Source organism: Gavialis gangeticus, unplaced genomic scaffold (assembly GCF_001723915.1).
Source record: "Gavialis gangeticus isolate Ggan-Ray unplaced genomic scaffold, GavGan_comp1, whole genome shotgun sequence".
NCBI classification, from domain to species: domain Eukaryota; kingdom Metazoa; phylum Chordata; order Crocodylia; family Gavialidae; genus Gavialis; species Gavialis gangeticus.
The window spans coordinates 2,150,268-2,170,767 of NW_017729032.1; the positions used below are offsets into that span (position 1 = coordinate 2,150,268).

General features: G+C 46.9%; 1 protein-coding gene across 1 annotated transcript in view; it reads left to right on the top strand.

Moving 5' to 3' along the window:
• UVRAG (UV radiation resistance associated) overlaps nt 1–20,500 on the top strand; it is a 210,880-nt gene that overhangs the window by 117,344 nt on the left and 73,036 nt on the right. The window contains exons 9-12 of the mRNA XM_019524976.1: nt 1,182–1,266; nt 1,788–1,875; nt 4,565–4,625; nt 6,951–7,116. Coding sequence (XP_019380521.1) covers nt 1,182–1,266; nt 1,788–1,875; nt 4,565–4,625; nt 6,951–7,116 — 400 coding nt within the window. The remainder of the gene's footprint in view (nt 1–1,181; nt 1,267–1,787; nt 1,876–4,564; nt 4,626–6,950; nt 7,117–20,500) is intronic.

A 20,500-nucleotide genomic window follows, 5' to 3' on the forward strand; every position in this document is an offset into this window, starting at 1 on the left:
TTTAATCAAAAGGTGAAGGAACACCTTTATTAGGGTCATGGAATTCAGAAGGGCTTCTTTGGGGAAATTTTGGGGAGACTTAGGGCCAGCTGATGGCTTTTTGAGAAACGGATCCAGGGATATTTGTTTTGCTGCCCTCCTTTTTCTCATTGCAAATTTCCTTGTAGTGCCGTAAGTGCGAGGATCCAGCACCGTAAGTAATAACATGGGTGTAAATGGCGGAGCGCTGCAAGTGCAAAACGCTGCAAGTCGAGGACTGCCTGTACACAGTTGTCGGAGGAGATTTGGGCTTTGGTATTGATTGGCTTTACTTGACCAGTGCATAGTGTGTAAGGCTGGAATGGCACTGCTTTGGACTCTTCCCCACTGTGTGCCAAAAGGTGCATGTGCAGCCCCTGCCACCGTGGAGCTGGTGCCAGGACTGCAGAGCACGGCATAGATATTTGCAGCCTTCCAGCTGACTTCCACAGCCAGCCTGGGCTCTGGGGAGGGGCAGCAGGAATTGGGAAGGCCGCAAACAGCTGTGCCAGGCTCCACAGCCCTGACACGGGCTCCGTGCTGGCAGTGGCTGCATACGCACCTCTGAGTGGGTGGCGTGGGAGGGGCCAGGGTTTCACTGCCACAAGCCCTTTACCAGCCCTGTGCCCGGAGGTACATGCGCAACCACCACAGCCACTGATCTGGTGCTGGGGCTGCAGAGCCCTGTGCAGCTGTTTGCAGCCTCCTGGCTGCAGCCAGCTTGGGCTTTGGGCAGATGCTACCTTGCAGCAGGGCCTGCAGCCTCCTGGCTGCCTGCTACAAGCAACTTGGGCTCTGTAACTGGCAGCAGTTGTCCAGAGCTCAGGCTGCTTGTGGTGGCGTGCCAAGGAAGATGGCTTCATGTGCCATGCTCTGGCACATCTACACCAGGGAACGGCAACCCCTGGGTACAAATTAGCTTTTCTCCTCCATGGGGAGAGAGGTGGTGGTTTCTGAAGTTCTCTTTTTCTCCCAGAGCATTTTTTCTGCATACTCCTTTTGCAGCATGCTACAGAAAAGACATGTCTTCCCAGGGTGGAGTTTGCATGCCAGAACTTTCATCCAGTCCTGAGAAGTAGTCTAGGTTTGAATTTTGTGTTAATCCAGAAAGTAGACAATGTTGTTAATGGTTTCATATTTTTCTAATAATTCTTATTTCCTAGAAAACACTTTTGAGACTGAATACCAGAGGCTTCAAATACATAATGAATCTCTACATGAGTTAAGAAAAGAATGCACTGCTAAGAGGTAATGAGACCTGGGGTTTCACTTGCATTTTTAAATCTTGGAGAGGAAGGGTGGTCTGGTGAACAAGACTTTCATCCAAGAATTGGGAGATCTTGATTCAGTATCTGTCTCCCCCTCAGAGTACTTGTGCCCCTGAATATCTGCTTTGGTTTCTGTATCCATAGACTAGTAAGCAGTGGTGCTCCCTTACTTCTGTCTGGTTTGTAAGTTCTCTGGGGTAAAGACAGAATTTCTTAGGCCAGTAATCGGATCCCAGTCTTGGTTGGCCTTCAGGTACTCTTGTATTACCAAAGTACATTTAAAATACCCTTGAAATTGAGGATACGTGCAATGTAGATGTAGAATAAAAACTGAAAGTTTAACTGTGGCCTTTATAGCTATCCTCCCAATTTATAAAGTTATTTTGGGCTTTTTTTTTTTTGCTAGATGGGGGTACGATTTCTTGGGAAGGCCTGAGGGGCTTGAATCTGACACTTGCAAGGAGGTTTGAGATCACTGATGTTGTTTTCTTTTCTCTGAAGAGAGCTATTTTTGAAGACCAATGCACAGTTGACCATTCGATGCAGACAGTTGTTATCAGAGCTTTCTTATATTTACCCTATTGATTTGGTAAGCTTGGCATTTTTTAACTCTTCAGAATCTTGCTGGTCTACAATGAACTTAGCTGACCTTTTTCAGGGTAAAACTCAGTTTTCTCCCAAATACTGTTAAGATCCATGTTCATGCCAGTCCTCTTGCACACGTCTTTTTCTAATGATGAGCTTGTGTGGGCAGGGCGTGTTGCAACAGAAAGGCATAGAGCTGGGGTTGGCAATATTTTTGGGCAGAGTGCCAAAAACACCCACAATGATGACGTGTAAGATTTCATAGCCATTAGGGCTGGAAGGGACCTCGGAAGATCATTGAGTGCAGCCGTTGCCCCGGAGACAGGAAGTCAGCTGGGGTCATAGGATCCCAGCAAGATAAACATCCAAGATGCTGGCGTGCCAGGGGTGGATGGTGAGAGAGCCAAGAGGGGTCCGATCCTTCTTGTGGCCATGCAGGCGTGCCCTGTTCCCTGCCATCTGCCCCAAGGCGTGTGCGCCAAGCAGCCTTCGCATGTCATACATTGGTACCCATACCAGGGGTTGCCTACCCCTGGCATAGAGTTCTCATTTGGTAACATTTTGCCTCTGGGCCACTCCCAGTCTTCTCATGTTTGCTTGTCCACATCTTGCCTTACCCATGCTCTTTTCCCCTGTGGCACAGCAGTTTCTTTGGGACTGCTTTGCCAACCTCCTTTTTACGCAGGCAAATGAGTTTTACAGAAGACTGGACACTTGACTTGGACTCTGAAAACAGCCCTAACTTCTATCTGTTCTGTGCTACAAAGTATTGCTAGAAGGACTTTGGTTTTATTGGCAAAACTGAGTGTGTTCACACCCAGAACTTCTCTGCAAGCATAGTTTATGCCAGCATAGTGTACACGACCGCTGTGGACACAGCCTGGCCTGCCACAGCCTGGCTGCATGATCCCTTCAGCTGATGCCTGCCTGCAGTACAGCTTTCACTGTTGGTGGAGCTGTGCTGAGCTGCCTGAAGAGTACAGCTGTGTTTTATGCTGTGGCTTAATGCTGGGAGTTGCTGTAGGTTGCCCCAAGCTTTGAACCCCTTCTCCTCCCCCAATGAACAAGCTATCCCAGACCGCGCAGGCGGCAGCTCAGTAAGTTTGTACAAAGCTTTGGGTGCTGATTTGTTTTGGAGGAGATTTGGCCTGATATAGTGGCTGAATCTCTGAATCCGGATCGAATCAGGGGGCCAATTAAAAGGTCCAAATCCCTTCGGAGCTCTCTGAATCTTTGGAAAAGATTCGGAGAGCTTTGATTCAGACAGTCCCCACCTGCTACAGCAGGGAGCTGCAGCCAGACTTGGAGCTGGTAAGTAGGGGGCAGGGGAGAGGGGGTTGGAGAAGAGGGGAGGGGACCATGGGAGGACCCCTGCCTGACCCCACCACGGCTACACCACCTGCCCCAGCTCCTGGTCCTTTTAAAAAAAAAAAAAAAAAAAAAAAAGCACTCTCTGGGTGCTGCCAGGCAGGGGGGGCTGCGGCTGCTGCTGCCCCATGCTGCATGGGGGCCTCTGCATGAGCCCACTGTCTCAGCCCCCCCATCACTGCCCTGCCTGTCCGAGCTCTGGCCTTCTTAAGACAAAAAAAAAAAGGAAAAACCCTGGGACTTGCCACTCCTGCAGCAGCCTCAAGGGGCTCATGTAGAGCCCCCCATGTGGTGTGGGGCAGCGGATATCCCCCCCGACCCGGCAGGAGCAGTGAGTCTGGGAGATTTTCTCGTTTTGGGGGGGGTTGTGTGTGTCCTTTTTTTTTTTCTTAAAGGACCGAGGTGGCTGGGGCAGCCATTGCCGGGCTGGGAGAGCGGGCAGGGGATGGGCCTGTGTGATTTGGCCGAATCGATTTTGGGACTGATTCGAATCGCCAGATGGAATCACTGTCCCCCGAATCGGCCAAATCTGAATCCAAAGCGAATGCTAGGTGCTTCGCACAGGTCTATAGCTCAGCTCTGGCTTCAGCCCTGGGCTTGGGGCCAAAGCTGGAGCTGAGCCACCACCTGCACTGGGCTGGCACAGCTACTCCTCGCTTAATGTTGTCGCCATGTTCTTGAAAAATGTGACTTTAAGCGAAACGATGTTAAGTGAATCCAATTATGTTGCAGTAGTTGCCTATTAGCAGGCAGCGGCCAAACAACGTTATAACCAAACATTGCACGACTTTAAATTGGTACATTCTCTAATAGATCAGTGATGTGATAATGAAACAATGTTAACTGGAACGACGTTAAGTGAGAAATACTTGTACTTGAATCAAATCTCCCCCTCCCCCTTTCCCCTCAACTTCTTCTTACTGGGGAGGGAGAAACCTCATCATGGATTTGAGTAAATTTTGTACCTATCTTCTGAGTTACCTATATTACGGTACCCCGAAGTTCTAAGAATTAAATGCTCTGCCCAGGTTCAGATTTTAGTTTATTGGAAACCTACATGAGTTAATTTTCAATGCTCAGTTGAAAAAGGGAATTCCTGTCTTATTTCTGGAAAAAAAAATTAAATTAATGAAATGACACTTCACATAATTTTTAATTTTTTCAACACTATTTTACTGATTAGTACCAATCAGTCTTTACAAAATCTCTCTCTCTCATTTTGCTTTTGGCGTGCCTGCAGTTTTATTTGGAAAGCGTACAACTTCTGTCTTCCTCTGTACGGGCTGTACATTCTCACTTTGCATTATTTTCCTTTAAATCCACAGAATGATCAAAAGGATTACTTTGTTTGTGGAGTCAAGCTGCCTAATTCAGAAGACTTTCAAGGTAGCTGAATGTTTCTTCCATATAGTACTTATGGTTTTGATACTACTGATACATACTGATCCAACCTAAAAGGGCTTGCTTGCCTGTTAGGAAGCTACTTTTGAGTCCTAGGAAGCACTGATATATTATTTTGGTCATGGCCGTATAAAAGATTAAATTCCAAGTTCAAATTGTTATACCATAGCTAGCTGGTCAGTGTGTACATTCTGGTTAAACTCTGTGTTTGCACAAAAATAACGTGCTGTAGCTGTCAGTAAGCTTCCCAGACTCCATTTATATCAAGTGTACGCTCTGTATAAATACACTGACACAGGTATTGGATTTGTTGCAACCTCTACTAATCTCCACCCTTGGTAAAGCAATACTTTGCCGCTAATACCTATACTGCATCTTCAATACATGAATACTGATATAAGAAGTATGATGTTTTGGTTTTTTTCCCTGTCCGTATACCTACCTGTCTAATAGTTGTGCAGTTCACTGCACAGGCTAATTTTCAGATACTTGGACAAAAATTTAAACTACAAATTAATTAATAAAATGTATATTTTGAAATTCATAGCTCTCAAACACTTGTTCAGTGTGCTAGGCATGCTGCCTCCCAGGGGAAAATAAAAATCAATTCAAATAAACATTTGGCTTCTTGAAAACATTGTAGTAGCTAATTCCTCATGCAGGTCATTTGTTCCAATTCCTGGTATATTTGAGGGTGAACTGGTAATTTGAGTTAATGTTAAAACAAAAAAAAAAGCAGATGAAATTTAGTACTGAATAAATACCAATTACATTGTCTCCCAGACTACACGGTACGGTTTCAGTTTCTTAATCCTGAAGAAATGCATCGTGTTTGCTAATCATTTAAAAAGTGCCTTTGTGCTGATTTTTATTATGACTATTTCTGATTGCCTCCTTTTTTAGGTTGTCATAATTTATTGTTGCTCTCCAAAGATTACTGTTCTGAACAAGTTTGTCTCAGGGAATTAGTCTCGCTGCCCTGTGGATTACTGAAAATTCAGTGGAAAATATGAAATATATTGACTTATACTTGGAAAGTGTTCATATGATTCTTGCATGTTAGCACAGACTCTTAATGGAAAATCAGACTTGAAAACATGTGGACTTCATGGCATCAACATTTTATTTAATAGGACCCAGGCTTGCTGCAGAGGTTAAATCCCTTTGTGCAAAATAATTCCTTGAAAAGGGATGTGCATTTGAACCTGTGTGATGCATTAGGTATTACTGAGTATGGCACAATTTCATAGATGTCATGGACAATGTACATTAAGTGCTTTTTCTTATTCAGGTTCATATGTTGCTCAATTTTTGTCATTTCTTCTTTCAGTGAATGTCTTTTGTCATTGAACAGCATTGGATGGTCATAGCGTCTTTCCATCTGTTCACAAATTTATGTGCATTTTTTAGACCTAAATAAAATCTTAATGCAGCATAAGCAGTTAAAAAAAATTCTTGCAAAATGACCAATAAGCTATTTTATGTAGGAAAGGGGTGGGAGCGGAGGCAGAAGAGCCACAAAAAACATTGACTGGAGGTAAGGCTTCGCAGATGAAAATTCAGGATTTCAGGCTGAGATGTTTAGTTCTTGGAACAAATGTAAAACTTGAAAAAAATATTGCTTTTCTGGTTACCAGGCCCAGAGTTCAGGTTCTTGGGTTCTGTCTCCTTCCAACAGTTGATCTCACTAACTCTAAAAGCGTGCAGGAATGCAGCCTTTCTCTCCTGTGAGTGTGAGGTATGCAGAGAAATGTTGAACCCCAAAGACTTGAACTCTGTTTTCAGAATCCATTTTTATAAAAAACTTTCAGCTCAGACTTGAGCTGAAAACTCTTGCCCTGGCAGTTTGAAATGAAGTGTGTCTGGACTTTCAGGCCCAGGTCATCGCGTGCCTGATGCCACCTTTCAACATGCAAATGATGGACTGAAGTTGATGAACGGATTTAAAGTCAAAAGTTTCTATTTATTCGTATGTAATTAGTTACTCAATCACACTATTATTAAAATGTTAAATATTGTGTTGGAAACATAGTATTGCATCTTCTCTTGTTGAACACTTTAATATACATTCCTTTATTGAACAGTATGTCCGGGACACAGTGCCCTTAAGGTTTCTGTAAAATGCTTGCTAACTTTGGTGTTTAGTGCCCAGCTATATAGCTTTGCATCTTTAAAAGCTCAGGCATAACATAAGTGAAGCAGTGTTTGTGCAACGGAATTTTCTAGGCCAAATGTTCATTAAATAAATATATGATGTTAGTAAAATTTGGCTGGGGAAAGACCATTTTTCTTTTCTTCTTCCCTTTGCAGCAAAAGACGATGGAAGCATTGCTGTTGCTCTGGGCTACACTGCTCACTTGGTCTCAATGATTTCCTATTTCCTACAAGTACCACTCAGGTATCCCATAATTCACAAGGGCTCCAGGTCTGCAATCAAAGACAATATCAACGACAAACTGACAGAGAAAGAACGCGAGTAAGTATGTCACTTAGGCATAAGTCAAGAAGGCTGAACAACCTTGAATAAGCAAGATGCCTGTAGAATAATCGCATGGTATATTCATATAGGTTATATTTTAGCATTCAGGTTAGCAGGAGAGTTTTTCCATTGTGGTGACTGGGTTTGAAATATGGGATTGGTTTGAAATGTATAGCCAACTGGTTTAAATGCCTCTGGTTTTGTTTTAATTCCATTAGTTTGAGAACATAGGACTGCTGTCTTCAGCAAAAAATAAAAATAAAAATTGGTAACTTCAGTTTCTAATAGTGAAACTAACACTACCTCTCAGACAGACCAGACAGACTGCGATGAATCTGTTTTGTAGATCTTCATTTTAACCATATTCATTCATGTCAAACAGACAGCTCCCTAAACAATACGTTTACTGTTTTCACTATTTGGAATAAAATATTACTGTAGTCTCCTCTGTTATAAAATTTGATTCCAGCAGTTATTTCACGCAAGCTTAGTTAAGCTAAAGGTGGTTGATGCTATTGGCTTGCCTCCTAGTGAAATATGAAGCTAAAGCAGTACCATCCACCAACTGGCACACAACAGATGGGAAATGATCATTTAAGGAAACTTGCATAAATTCTGTGTTCCTTTTTACTACCTTCAAATAACTTTTTGCACAAAGGTTGCCATTCACCTTGTCCAAATAGCAATATTAATTTGACTCTCAAGATTGATACAAAACCTTTCAAGATGTACATCATTAATGCACGTCTCCTTTGAAATATATACTGAGCTCATCAGTGTGTCTCTGTTACAGCTGTTGGTATGTGTAAGGTAAATTTTCATATGTAATAACTGCTCAATTGGCTAACATAGAAGGATAATGTCATAGAAATATAGATTACATAAGCATTAGACTGAATTAAGTTTTTTTTAAGTGTCAACTCTTTAAACCCTATCCTGGACTGCCCTTTAAATGCCACATATACTGACTTTAAAGGTTAAACTGATGAAGTGAGTGTCCTTTATGAAGTATATTCAAAAGGGGTTACTTTTGAGTAAGATCTGGATTTGAGGCCAAAAAACACTATTAAATCACCTAGCTTGCCTTTCTGTGTGATAAAGGGGTGCAGAACTTTGGCTGGTTGCTTTTGTTGGGAGCAGTAACTTTTTGATGGGGTATCTTTCTGGAAGATGTGGTCTGCTCTAGATTTCCAAGTGTTAGATAGATTTTACCACTTCTGATGGGTTGTCCCAGTGCATCACTTTTACTTTTCTTTCTTTCTTTTTGTTTTGTCTTGCTTCTAAATGAAATAGTCTGGCTTCAGTTTCCAGCCATATGACTAGATGCCATTCTTTGCTAGATTTGTGTTTCAGTAGATCCAGGATTTTCTCTCTGTGAAGCAAAGTTAACCAAGTTACCTTGTGTCTATTGGATAAGCTAAACAGGTTGAGCTTCCTTTCAGAGGCATTTTCTCCAGCCTTGAATAACCCTTAAAAGAGATCATATTTACCCAAAGAACCATGTCTCCCTTGCATAACCCTTAGCTATGTTTTTGCACCCTGTCTAAATTTTCAGCTTTAACGTATGGACAGCAGGACTACAAAAATCACCTTTCTGCTCACTGCTCTTATATTAAGGCATCAGTAGATTGCATCATCTTTAGCCGCAACATTGGATTGGGAGTGTGGACAGATATTTATCCCGTTTTAAAGTGAGGGAGCAATTTATAGCTCATGAAAACTTATCAGCCAATTAAGTTTGAGTTTTTTCGGTTTGTTTTGTTTCTTTTTCACACTTTTTTCACCCTTCTGTCTCTTCCTGGCCTATAGAAGGCAAAACTAAATTTCAGTAAGTCGTTGACGTTTCAGGTGTTACCTGTCCAGGCCAGGGGGTTGGACTCAGTGATCTAATAGGTCCCTTCTGATGCTAAAATCTATAAATAGTCTGTCCGTATTTAACTTCAAGTTACCATAGAGTAGGTGCGAACAGACAAAACGTTTCACAGTGGCTTCAGCTGAACCCTGGTAAATCTTGCCCTTCATTTCTCCCTCCTCCCCATTACATTGTTTTGTTTCTTTGCAAAACTGGAGTCAGAGTTGACAAGCGACCAGATCCTTTTCTGAGTCACTAATATCCAAGGTACTCCCTGTTCTGCAGTATGGCTCTGCTTTTTCTCCCAAATGTATAACTTTTTGGCTGCGTTTTAAAATATGTTTTGTTTTGGGTTCAGCTTACCAAGGGAACCAGACAGCTCTGAATGTGCTTTGTCTTGCTCACTATTTACTTTTCAACCAATATTGCCATCCACAAATCTTAGCAGCAGCAATGTCTACATCCCACCCCATCCTACCTGCTCTGCCTACTTCCCCCATTTCTGTGAGTTATCTGGAAGTAATTCCATAATGGTGAGCCTAGTACTGATCCCTTATGGAAATCTGCCAAAAAACATCCAATTTTGTCCCTCTGAGTACTTTGAGATCTGTTGCTTAGCCAGTTCTTACTCCATTCCATGTATGCTCTAGTAATACTGTATAGCGGGGCTGTCCATCTGGCGGCGCAAGTAATTAAATTGCGGCCCTCAGGCTCTTGCCCAGCCTTCAGTCCCCCTATCGCCCTGGCTGGAACAGTAGCCCAAGTTGTCAGCCTCCTCTGACTTCTGTGATCTGCACCTGCCTTAGGGGCAGTGCAGGACAGCACGGCAGGGCATGGTGTGGGATGCTCGGTGTGAGGCTGGGGCCATGCAGTGCAGTGGTTGGGGAGGGGTCCTTGTGGATGTGCACTGTAGTGGAGGTAGGGGGCAGGGGTCCATGTGGTGCAGCCTGCAGGGTGTGTGGCCTGTGGCCTTTAGAAGTTGGACAGCCCTGCTGAAGAGTGCTATTTTTAATTAGAACATAATGCAGTATTAAGTCAGTCAACTCACTAGCGTCCGTTCAGTCTACAGTTACCTTTTCAGTGAAGCCTGCAACTGTCTCAAGGAGTGCAATCAGGACTGTTTGACGTGACTTTTTTTTTTCCCCATGAATTCTATATGCCTGTCCACTGTAACTGTTAATTACATTCAGTATCAGCTTTCCCTTTTTGCTCAGAATGGATGTTTGGCCAGTAGTTACCAGGGTCATCCAGCTGCTTTTTTTGATCATGATGCTTTTCCAGTCTCCTAGAACTTCCCCTCTATTCAAAGTTGTATTAAATTAGCTTCGGCATGCCAGAGCTCTCCTCACCCAAAGGAAAGTACTCTTGGGTGTTAGTTTTCTGTGCCTCTTTTTGGCTGTTCAATTCTTGCTGTTTGGCAGTCTCATAGCAGAGAGAGTTGCGAGTCTCAAGTCAAACCTCCTATTGGAAGGCAGGATAGATATGCACCTTTTATAGACTAATCTAGTAGCAGATCTTGTTTCTGAATATTTCCTCCCAATCACTTGCTCATCATTTTTCTCTGTTTTGGGCAAATTGGCTCTTTTAAAGCACAAAATATATATTGTCTAAGCCAGGGGTGGGCAGTTATTTCGGCTGGAGGGCCACTTAACAAGTTTTGGTGAGCTGTTGAGGGCTCTTTCATGCACATCTTTCAGAAGATATCATTTTAACAAATTATAGGTAAAAAATTGTATATTAAAAAACAAACATCTACTATAACATTTTATTTCAAAAAATAATTTTTGTCATGATTTATGTTTTTTGAGTAGTGTATATAAAGACAATTGCATGATAGCTCAACATCAAGGCTTACTGTTGTATATTGTGTGGAGTGGGGGGGGTTGTGTATATGTATGTGGGAGTTGCCCATGTGCTAAGTCCTAGGAGCTAGCTGGGGAGGGGGCAGGGGCACATGTAGCAGAGCTTGCCCTGGCAGTGTGGTGCAGGTGTGGTCTGCCCCTCTTTCCCCCATCATCCAGCTCATGGCTTTCCCTGCAGCACTTTGCATGGGGCCAAACCCTGCCTGCTCCCACCCTGGATAGCCCACACCACTCCAGCACCCACCCTGTGCCCAGTAGGTGGCCCCTGCCAGTAAGCACAGCTGCACAGATACTGCTTGGTCCCCTTACTTCCAGTGGCTCCTCCTCCTCTTCCTCCTGCCCCTGCTGCGCTGCTCTGGGCAGCAGGCAATGTGGGGAAGCTGTGGGGATGCATGCCAGGCAGCAGATGCCCAGCCAGGTTGGGGGAAGCTGTAGGCAGGTGGCTCCTGCCCCAGTGTACAGGGCTCCAGCTGCCTTCCCCCTACTTTGCCCACCCAGAAAGATAAGCAGCTACCTCTGGGCGGCTGAGTAGGTGGAAGATGGCTGGGAGCTGGAACCCATGTGCTGGGGCAGGAGCTGCCTGGCTGCAGCTTCACCCCACACCTAGCTGGGCACCTGCTCCCCAGGGTGGCCATCACTTCCCTGCATTACCTGTTATCTGGAGCAGTGCAGCAGAGGGAGGATAAGGAGCTGCTGGAGGCAGGGGGGAGCTGAGCAGTACCCAGGTGGCTGCAGCTGCACAGGGAGCAGCCCTGCCAGGAAGCTGTGTGTGCTGGCTGGGGCCAGTGCCAGGGCTCTCACAGATGGGATTGTGGCATGGGCTGGCCCCGGGTGGGGGCAGCTGCAGGCCAGGTCCAGTCATTTGGTGGGCACCCACTGATGGGCCTGATCCAATCAGTTGGCAGGCTGGATCTGGCCCGCAGGCTGTATTTTGCCCACCCTGGTCTAAGTCAGATAGTTTGTTAAGCAGTACAGGGTGGGGTGGCAAATCCTTCCAACCCATCTCAGCTCCTGATAGTGCTCTGCACTTTAGCAGCCTGAAGCTCTATAGATTGTGCCAATTTCTAGGTTCTTATTAGAGGGAAGCAATCATGTAATAATGAGCATTAACAAGGTGTGAAAAGCTGAACAGGCTCTTCCTTTATTGATTAGCAGGCATACTTAAACTAGCTTAGAGTGCCTTTCTAAATTTGAGATCGATAAGATTTGGCAAGTGGTCAGTACATTTGCATAATGTAAATGGCTGTCTCATAGCTGCAGATATCCTCAGTGGTTTATGCTGTGCATATAACGTTGGCTTGTCCTATTTTCTCTGTTAAGCTAAACAGGTCATAGTTGCTAATCTTCAGGCAACAGTCTGTTTCCAATTCAGCAATTTATTTTTGTCCATCATCACTAGTTTAATTTACCTCATGTTGGATGCCAGCATCTTTTGTGTTGGAAAACTTTGTGCTAACTCTTCTTAAAACTGATTCATCGCTGACTCTGTGAAACTTCCAGCTTATGCTCATCTTGGCAAGAAATTTTTTCCCCTCTGTGCTTTAGGTAAGGAGTAATTCAAACAGGGAATAACTACTAAAATGCTGTCGTTTTACAGAAGGAGACCCTCACCAGTGCCACCTCCCAGTCTGAGCATGCAGATTGATAGGATCGTAGAAGAGTAGGGTTCGAAAGAACCTTGAAAGGGCTAGCCCAGCCCCCTGCTCAGGGCAGGATCAGCCCTCACCTAAACCGTTGCAGCCAAGTGTGTGTCCAGCCTGCTCTTGAATGTTTCCAGAGACACAGGTTCTACAACCTGTAGGTAGCCTCTTCCCATACTTAACACCTTCGTAGTCAGGGAATTCCTCCTAATCTCTATCTTAAATTTCTTCAGCTGCAGGTTGAGGCCACTGCTAGTCCTGTCCCCCCATGCCAAAGAGAAAATCCCATCTACATCTTCTGTGTAATCATCATCCTTCAGGTATTTGAAGACTGTTATCCAGTCCCCCCCATAGTCTTCAGCCTTTCCTCATAAATCCTGTCTCTTCGGCCCCCGATTGTTATTGTGGATCTGCACGGGACTCCTTCCAGTCTGTCCACATCCTTCTTGAAGTGTGGGGCCCACAACTGGACACTGTGTTCCAGGTGAGGCCTTACTGGTGCTCAGAGTGGAAGAATCGCCCTTGATTTGCAAATCACCCTCCTGTTAATACAACTCGGTATTCTGTTGGCTTTTTGCAACAAGAACAGCATGTTGGCTAATGTTCTGCTTGTGGTCTGTGTAACCCCCGTGTTCTTCTCTATAGTACAGCAGCCTAGCTAGTCATTCCCTAGACCAGAGGCGGGCAAAGTAAGATCATGGGCCACATGTGGTCCTCCAAGGAATCTTATTTGGCTTCTGGCGGGTCCATTGGCCCCACCGCACCAGGTATGGGGGCAGCTTGGGCCATGGCATGTGTAGTCAGTCCCACTGCCCCCAGATGTGTGGTGGTGAGGGAGTGGTGTGGCACCTGGACTTGGCTTCTGGACTCGGTATGGTGCCTGGACTCTGATTCTCTGCCTGGCTGCCATTGCCCATCCTCCTTGCACCCACTAATTAGGCGCTGGATGTAGTGAGTGGTCAGGGTCTCCTTGGAGATTGGCTTGGGACCTGTGCAGGCAGGGCACACTCGGGTGGGTGGATGTTATGGGGTTGCAAGTGGGCGGGGAGCTGTATCCAGGAGCAGGATGGATAGGTGAGGCTGGAGCCAGGATTGTGGGGTGGTGACAATGTGGGGCTGGGGTCCTGGGCAGAACCATGATCCACTCCCCACGCGTCCCTGCGATGGGTGCTGGTTCCAGAGGCAGGGATGTTTTGGGGAGCAGCTCTGCCCATCCTGGCCCCATGCTGTCACTGTGTTGTGATTGTGGCCCAAGCCCTGCCTGTGCTGCTCCTGGATGCTGCTCTCCACTCGCCCACGGCCCCATCCTGTCCATCTGGCCAAGCATGCCCCAGCCCGTGTGGGTCCCAGGCCAGTGTCAAGGGAGACTGTCCTCACCCACTCCATTCCAAGCCCCCAGTGGTGGATGCAAGTCAGACAGCCTGGGGTCAGATAAGACCAAGTGCACCCCTTTCTCATTGCTGGGCTCCCCCCCAGGCCTGCAGCACTTTACCAAAACTACTTAAGTGGCCTTGCAGCCCAAATAATTGCCCACCCCTGCCCTATATCATATTTGTGCACACAATTGTTCTATCCCAAGTGCAGGACTTTGCACTTCTCATTGAATCTCATCTGACTGATTGTGGACCTTTTTTTTTTTTTCTAATCTGTCCAAGTCATTCCGCATCCCTGCCCTCCAGAGTGTCTGCAATTCCACCCCGCTCAGTGTTGTCCCATTGTTCAGATTTGCTAAGCATCCACTCAGTCCCATCATTCAAATCATTAATGAGATGTGGAATAGTACCAGACCCTTGGGGAGCCCCACTTTATACCTCCTCCCACCTAAACATTGAGCCACTGACTACTTTTTAAGCGTGATGATCCAGTCACCTTGCGCTACTTTCTGCACTTCCTTAGCTTGTTAATGAGAGTGTTGTGGGTGACCAGTGCCAAAAACCTTGCTAAAGTCAAAATATATCACATCTGCTGCTCTTCCCCCATCCATAGAGCCTGTCAATTTGATGTCTTCCTATGATAAGTAGGGATCTACCTAAATCGCACAGAAGCGCAGGAAAAATCACAGGCTGTTTGCAGTTTGCGGCACCATTTTCACGGTCTTTTGTGGTGGCCCCGTTCCCTACTGCTCATTGGCTATGGGGTCCTGACAGCCTCATCCCTTGCTGCTGATTTGGCCAAGAGGGCTTCCCATTGTATGGCCTTGCCCCTTACTGCCTGTTGGTGGAGGGACCACATGACAGGCAGCCCTTTCTGCCAGTTTTTAGCAGCAGGTTGGATAGCTGCCAACATTGCTCTCCTTCATGATGGTGGTCCACCCCATCCCACTTCCCCCACTTCCCCCTGCATGGCTAGGCTACAGTGGCCCTGAGCCAGCATTGTATTTTTAGTAACTTGTTTCACCTCACCCCTCTCCCCCTGTGATTCAGTGCCAAAATCATGGGAATTACCATTTTCACAGGGTTCGCAGAAACTTTTTTTTGGTGGTTTCCATGAAAAAACACAAAATCGTGATTAGGGTAAATCCCTAATGAGAAGGTGGTCAGGCATGACTGCTCTGGGTGAATCTATGCTGAGTTGCTGATGCCCATTTTCTGTAGGGGTTTCACAGTAGATTCCCTCAGTACCTGCTCTGTGATCTTTCCAAATATTGATGTCAGACTGGTCCGTAGTTCCTTGGATTCTCCTTCCCCTACTCAAAAGATGAGCACAATATTTGCCCTTTTCCAGTCACCTGGATCTGCAGGCTCTCACAGAGAATAGCTAACGACTCTGAAATTAGCTCAGCCAATTCCTTCTTTTTGTGGTTCTGAATTTTTATCAACTCCAAGCTAAGTGGTGGTGCATCTAATGTATAGTGCTACCTTCTTACTTACTGTATTTACTCAAATACAAGGGTTTTTTTCTTCCAACTAGCATGGGGGGAGAAAGCCCCTCTTATATTTTCATATAAGGAAACCTCATTAAATACATTGTTTATCATTAAACTGCTGCCAGAAGCAGTATGTGCTTAGTAATAGAAACCAAACTATGAAGCTGATTTAAAGGCAGATAACACTAAGTATGACTATAAAATAGATGACCCATAGTGGACAAACATGCTGATGAGGGAACGTGTGTGTGTGTGTGTGTATGGCCCTTAAATAATAAAACAGCTTCCCCAGGAGGGAACGAGCACTGGGCCTAGAGGTACTGTAGTACCGGACCAGCACTTGGAGAGTCTGCTCTGACACCTTCCTTTGGTGCCAAAAATGCTTGATCTTAGCCAAAAGGCTGAGATGCTGATGGGAAATTACCACAAGGAAAGGTTAGTGTAGTCCATCTGAGTAAAATATATGTTAGTGCCCACTGAGTGTGGACCCTCTCCTCACTGACTGTTTTTCAAGTCCATGGTGAACCACTATACTGCATGTGTTTTGACTTCCTCTTCACTCCCACAGCTGAACTGTGCCTTTCTTTCCCATTTCCAATGATTCCTGTTTCTTCACCAGCCTTAAATATTTGGCAAACATTTCATTCCTAATCCCTCTGGCTCCTTTCTCAGCCTGTTGCATGTGATTAGTCTGGCCCCATAAAGAGGTGAAGCCAGACCAAATTGCCTTGCACCTCATTTACATAAAAAATTTTGGAGCATCCCAGGACTCGGGACAAGAACAGCTGAGCGTGGGGCTAGGTCAGGGGCAGGCAATTATTTTGGGCGGAGGGCCGCTTACCCACTTTCAGCAGGCAGTGGAGGGCTGCGTGAGTAGCCCCGCCCCTTGACAGGTGCCCCACCCCCTGGTCACTATCTTGGGACCAATGTCCCAGGGCCAGCACTGGTGGAGCCCAAAGCGGGGCACAGGCTGGCAGGGGTCTGTGGAGCTGGGCTGGGCTGGGCTGCACCAGCAGGGAGAGCGGGCAGCTGGCTCGGCTCCATAGAGTCCCTGCCGGCTGGGACCCCACGCTCCCGCCACCCTGCTCTGGGCCCTGCTAGGACTGGCCCCGGGGCACTGGTGCGGGCCCCGTCATGCTCCCACTGGCTCCCCACTCACTCACACCCAGTGCCCTCCAGCCTCATGGCACAGGTGGGGGCAGCGCACAGCCCCAACCTCCTGCTTGCCAGCAGGGAAGAAGCTGGTGCTGAGCATGGGGAAAAGCAGCCCTGTGCCCATCCCATGGCCAGCGCTCCCTGCTGCAGGCGCTTGCAGCCCACGTGGAGCTGTCTGGAGCAGGCACAGGCAGCCCCATGTGGGCTGCAAGTGGCTGCAGCACGGGACACCGGCCACACGGCGAGCAAGGGGCTGCTCTTCCCTGTGCTCAGCACCAGCTTGCAACCTGCCCCACTGCCACTGGGTGGGGGGGGAGCAGCCCCTTGCCTGCCCCGTGCCTGGTGCTGCAGCCACTTGCAGTTGGCCTGGGGCTGCCTGTGTCTGCTGCAGCATGGGGCACCGGCCATGGGGTGGGCGAGTGGCTGCTTTTCTCCGCGCCAGGAAGGAGCCCAGGGAAAAGCTGGGGGGCGGGGGGGAGTGGCCCCTCCCCCACCCCCACCCCATGGCCGGCGCTCCCTACTGCAGCCCCTTGCAGCCCACGCAGGACTGTCTGCAGCAGGCACAGGCAGCCCCACGCGGGCAGCGAGCAGCTTCAGCATGGGGCGCTGGCCACGGGGCAGGGAAGGGGTTGCTTCCCATGCCACCCCACACTCTTTCCCCACCCTTTCCCCCCTCCTCCCCCACTTACCTGCAGTTCTGGTGTGGGGCAGCCACATACTCCCAGCCCGGTCAGGGGCTTCCAGCTGGGGGGTGGGGCCGGGAGGACCCTGCTGTTGTTGGAGCCTGCTGGGCTTCCCCTGGATCCTACTGCCCTTGGTTCCTGTCATTTTTGACAGGAAGCGAGGGCAGAGAAATATTAATTGTCTACATTTTTTTTTTTAGGGGCCCCGTGGGCTGGATAGAATGGCCTCATGGGCCGAATCTGGCCCACGGGCCATATTTTGCCCACCCCTGGGCTAGGTGGTGCATGAAGCAGAGGTTAGCCATTGAGAGATGTGCTAATCTTGCAGATTTTCCTAAAACGCAGGGAAGAACTGCACGTACATGTTCCCTGCCGCTTTATCTAAACGACTAGCAAACTGCTGGTCCAGAATGACGGATGAATTTCAAATAACAAATGGATAGATTTTACTTTTTATTAAACAAATTTAAATATTTATAAAACTTAAATAAAATAGGCTGAACATGTGAAGATACCAATCTCTTCCTGCACTTGCAGTTATTCAGTGGACTGGAGGCAGACCCGCCCATGTTGCTGCCTGGCTGCTGCCTGCATGCCTTTTTGCTGGGCAAGGGCGGGCAAGCTCTGTGCCTTACAACAGCCACCCATGCCCTGGGGCTTCCTCCACGCAGGCCCCGGGCACCTCCCTCCCTGCCTGGGGCTTGCGACGGGGCCACTGCTGCTCGCCCACTGCCTTGCGCCTCTGTCCGGCTCCTGCTTTTCCTTAGCTGGCCCCTTTCTATTCCCTCTCCAGGTGCCCTTTTGGGAGGAACTCAGTAGAAACAACCCTGGCCCCTGACTTTTTTCCCAGTTCTGGAAGTTAGGATCATCCCGACATGGTCACTAAACAAATACTAAGGTTTAGCAAAGAAACTTATCTGAAGACACAACTGTTCTGTCTCTTATCATTTTCAAGTTATTCACATTTAAAGAATGTTACGGATAGACAGATGGACCTGAAATGTTAAGCCCTAAAGGGAGCCTGCCTAGATGTACATCAGCCCTCGTTAACAGATTCACTGACAAGTTGCCTCTTAAGAGATGGAACATGAATCGCTATGATTGCAGGCTTTTTCACATGAGGCATAAGGACTTGGACATCAGTTCTGTGGATCATGGAGGCAACTAGAGAATTACTACCACAGCTGTTTGTAACTATACATGAAGGCTAAGTGCAGATGGTCAAAAGGCCTGAGGCTGAATCGATTCAGTCTTTGTAGGTTAATCCAAACTGCAGAGTAAATTGAAACAGAAGTGAACAGACATTTAGCTCTGATTCAGGAAATGCAGCCACATGCCTGCAGTGGCTCACGCCAGAAGCCAGGGCACCCTAGAGCATGGCTCTCTGGCACACCGCCAGTATGGGCTACGTGTTTGCTTCCTCTTCCTGCTGCCCTTGAGGTCCCTTGGATTTGTGGCCCAAAATCACACCAGCAGGACTCTGCAGGGTTGATTATCACTTCCTTTTCCTGCTTCCAGGTGCATCCTGGGATTTGTAGTCCATAATTGCAGCCAGCAGTAAGCTTGAGCAGGAGAAAGGATGTTTAACCTCTGTCCCTGGCCCTAGCTGGGGTTTGCCTGGAGGGGGCAGCCCCCCTGCCCCCTGCAAACTGGGCTGCATCCCCAGCTGGGCTTGCCTCCCTCACTCCCTTGTCAGCCAGCCCTCACTACTCCAGCTTGGGAGCAGACAGGTGAGGCCAGCCCTGCTCTCTGGAGCAGGCAGCACAGCTCAGCCCAGGGGAAAGCATGCTGGGATGCTGGGGGACTGTGATTTAACTTGAACTAGGCAGGGATCTGGGACAGAAGTTTCATAAACCGATTTGACCCAAATCAGTTAAGTCTGCTACTTTTATTAGTAGGTGTTTTGGATGGGGAATCCAGAAAAAAGATGACAAAGCTGATATGGAAATACAAAGCACCCGAGTGAGGGACTAGCAATAGAGGGATGGGGGAGAGGAGGGGGACACGACTAGGTTACAAGCGTTACAATATTAGCCAGCTAATTTGACCCAAATCAGTTAAGTCTGATGCTACGTACAACCAGGTTTATCTTAAACCAGTTTCAGCCATTTTGAAGCTGGTTTATGTGTACTGTGCTTCTATTACAGGTTTCAACAAGTTTCTGATCACTTAAAACAGTTCATGCACAACTGTCCGTAGCCAAAATGATAAATACAGCAAAATATTGTTGCATGCTTCATGAATGCTCTAAGTACTCTGCTGTTTGGCTGTCTGTTGATTTCCTGTGTGGCATCTAGCACAGGTGACTTAGTTGCATTACCTTCATGGGCAGTGCGAAGAATATAGGGAGCATTTAACTAGTTCTTTCTGATTTCAGAAACATGAGTGTCTGCTGGTGTTTGGGTGTGTGTGTCGGGGCTGGGGGGGAAGGTGTTTTTATTTACATTTCTGAAATCTTGGGACTTGAATGGCTAGAAACAACTTTCCAATAAATCTGCTCTATGTTCACTAAGTTGGTGTCATTCTTCCTTATTGCCTTTAAATGTGAGCATAGAATGGCACTGCTGTGAATAGCACTACTAGTCCAGTGTCTCCTGCTGTCCTTAAATCCACTCTCTAAATTTCGGCCTCTGCATTTCAGAGCTTTGCCAATCCTCCCACTGGTGCACCTGCACGCACTAATGTGAAAACTGTGGTCACTATTTAAACATCACTTTGCAATCTGCAACCACAAAATGTGGGAGGATGTAGCCTTGACGAGCTGTGGGAGACCAGCTGTTCTTCTCTGTTCTTCTCTGTTCCCGTGTGTGTTTTGGGGGCTTCACTGTATAACCAATAATTGCAGCACTCTGTTTTGTAGTCATACAAGTAACAAGGCAGTTGGAGCACCTCGGCAAGAATGAAGACAGTCACGGGGGAATACTGTTCTGTTTATAATTACCAGTTGGCCCGGTCAGTTTTTCCTGTCTGTGTTGCTGTGAAAGGTGTAATAAAATTGATGCAATTTATCACAGGAGAAACATACAAAAAATATGGTTTGGTTTATTCGTTAAGCACTTGCTAGGCACAAAATATGGTTACAAAATCAGTAGCTATTGTATTTACTTGATACCAAGGTGACTTTTTTTAATTTCCCATTTAACATGGGGGGTGGGGCAGGAAAAGCCCCCCTTGTCTTGGAATTGAGTAGGAAGTAGCAGGGCAGGAGGCGGTTTGTATGGCTGTAGCTCTGGCCCTGGCTCCAAACCCGGGTTGGGGCCAGAGCTGCAATTGCTGCCTGCCTTCCCTTTTCCCTGCACCTCTGCATCACCCCCCCCCCCCCC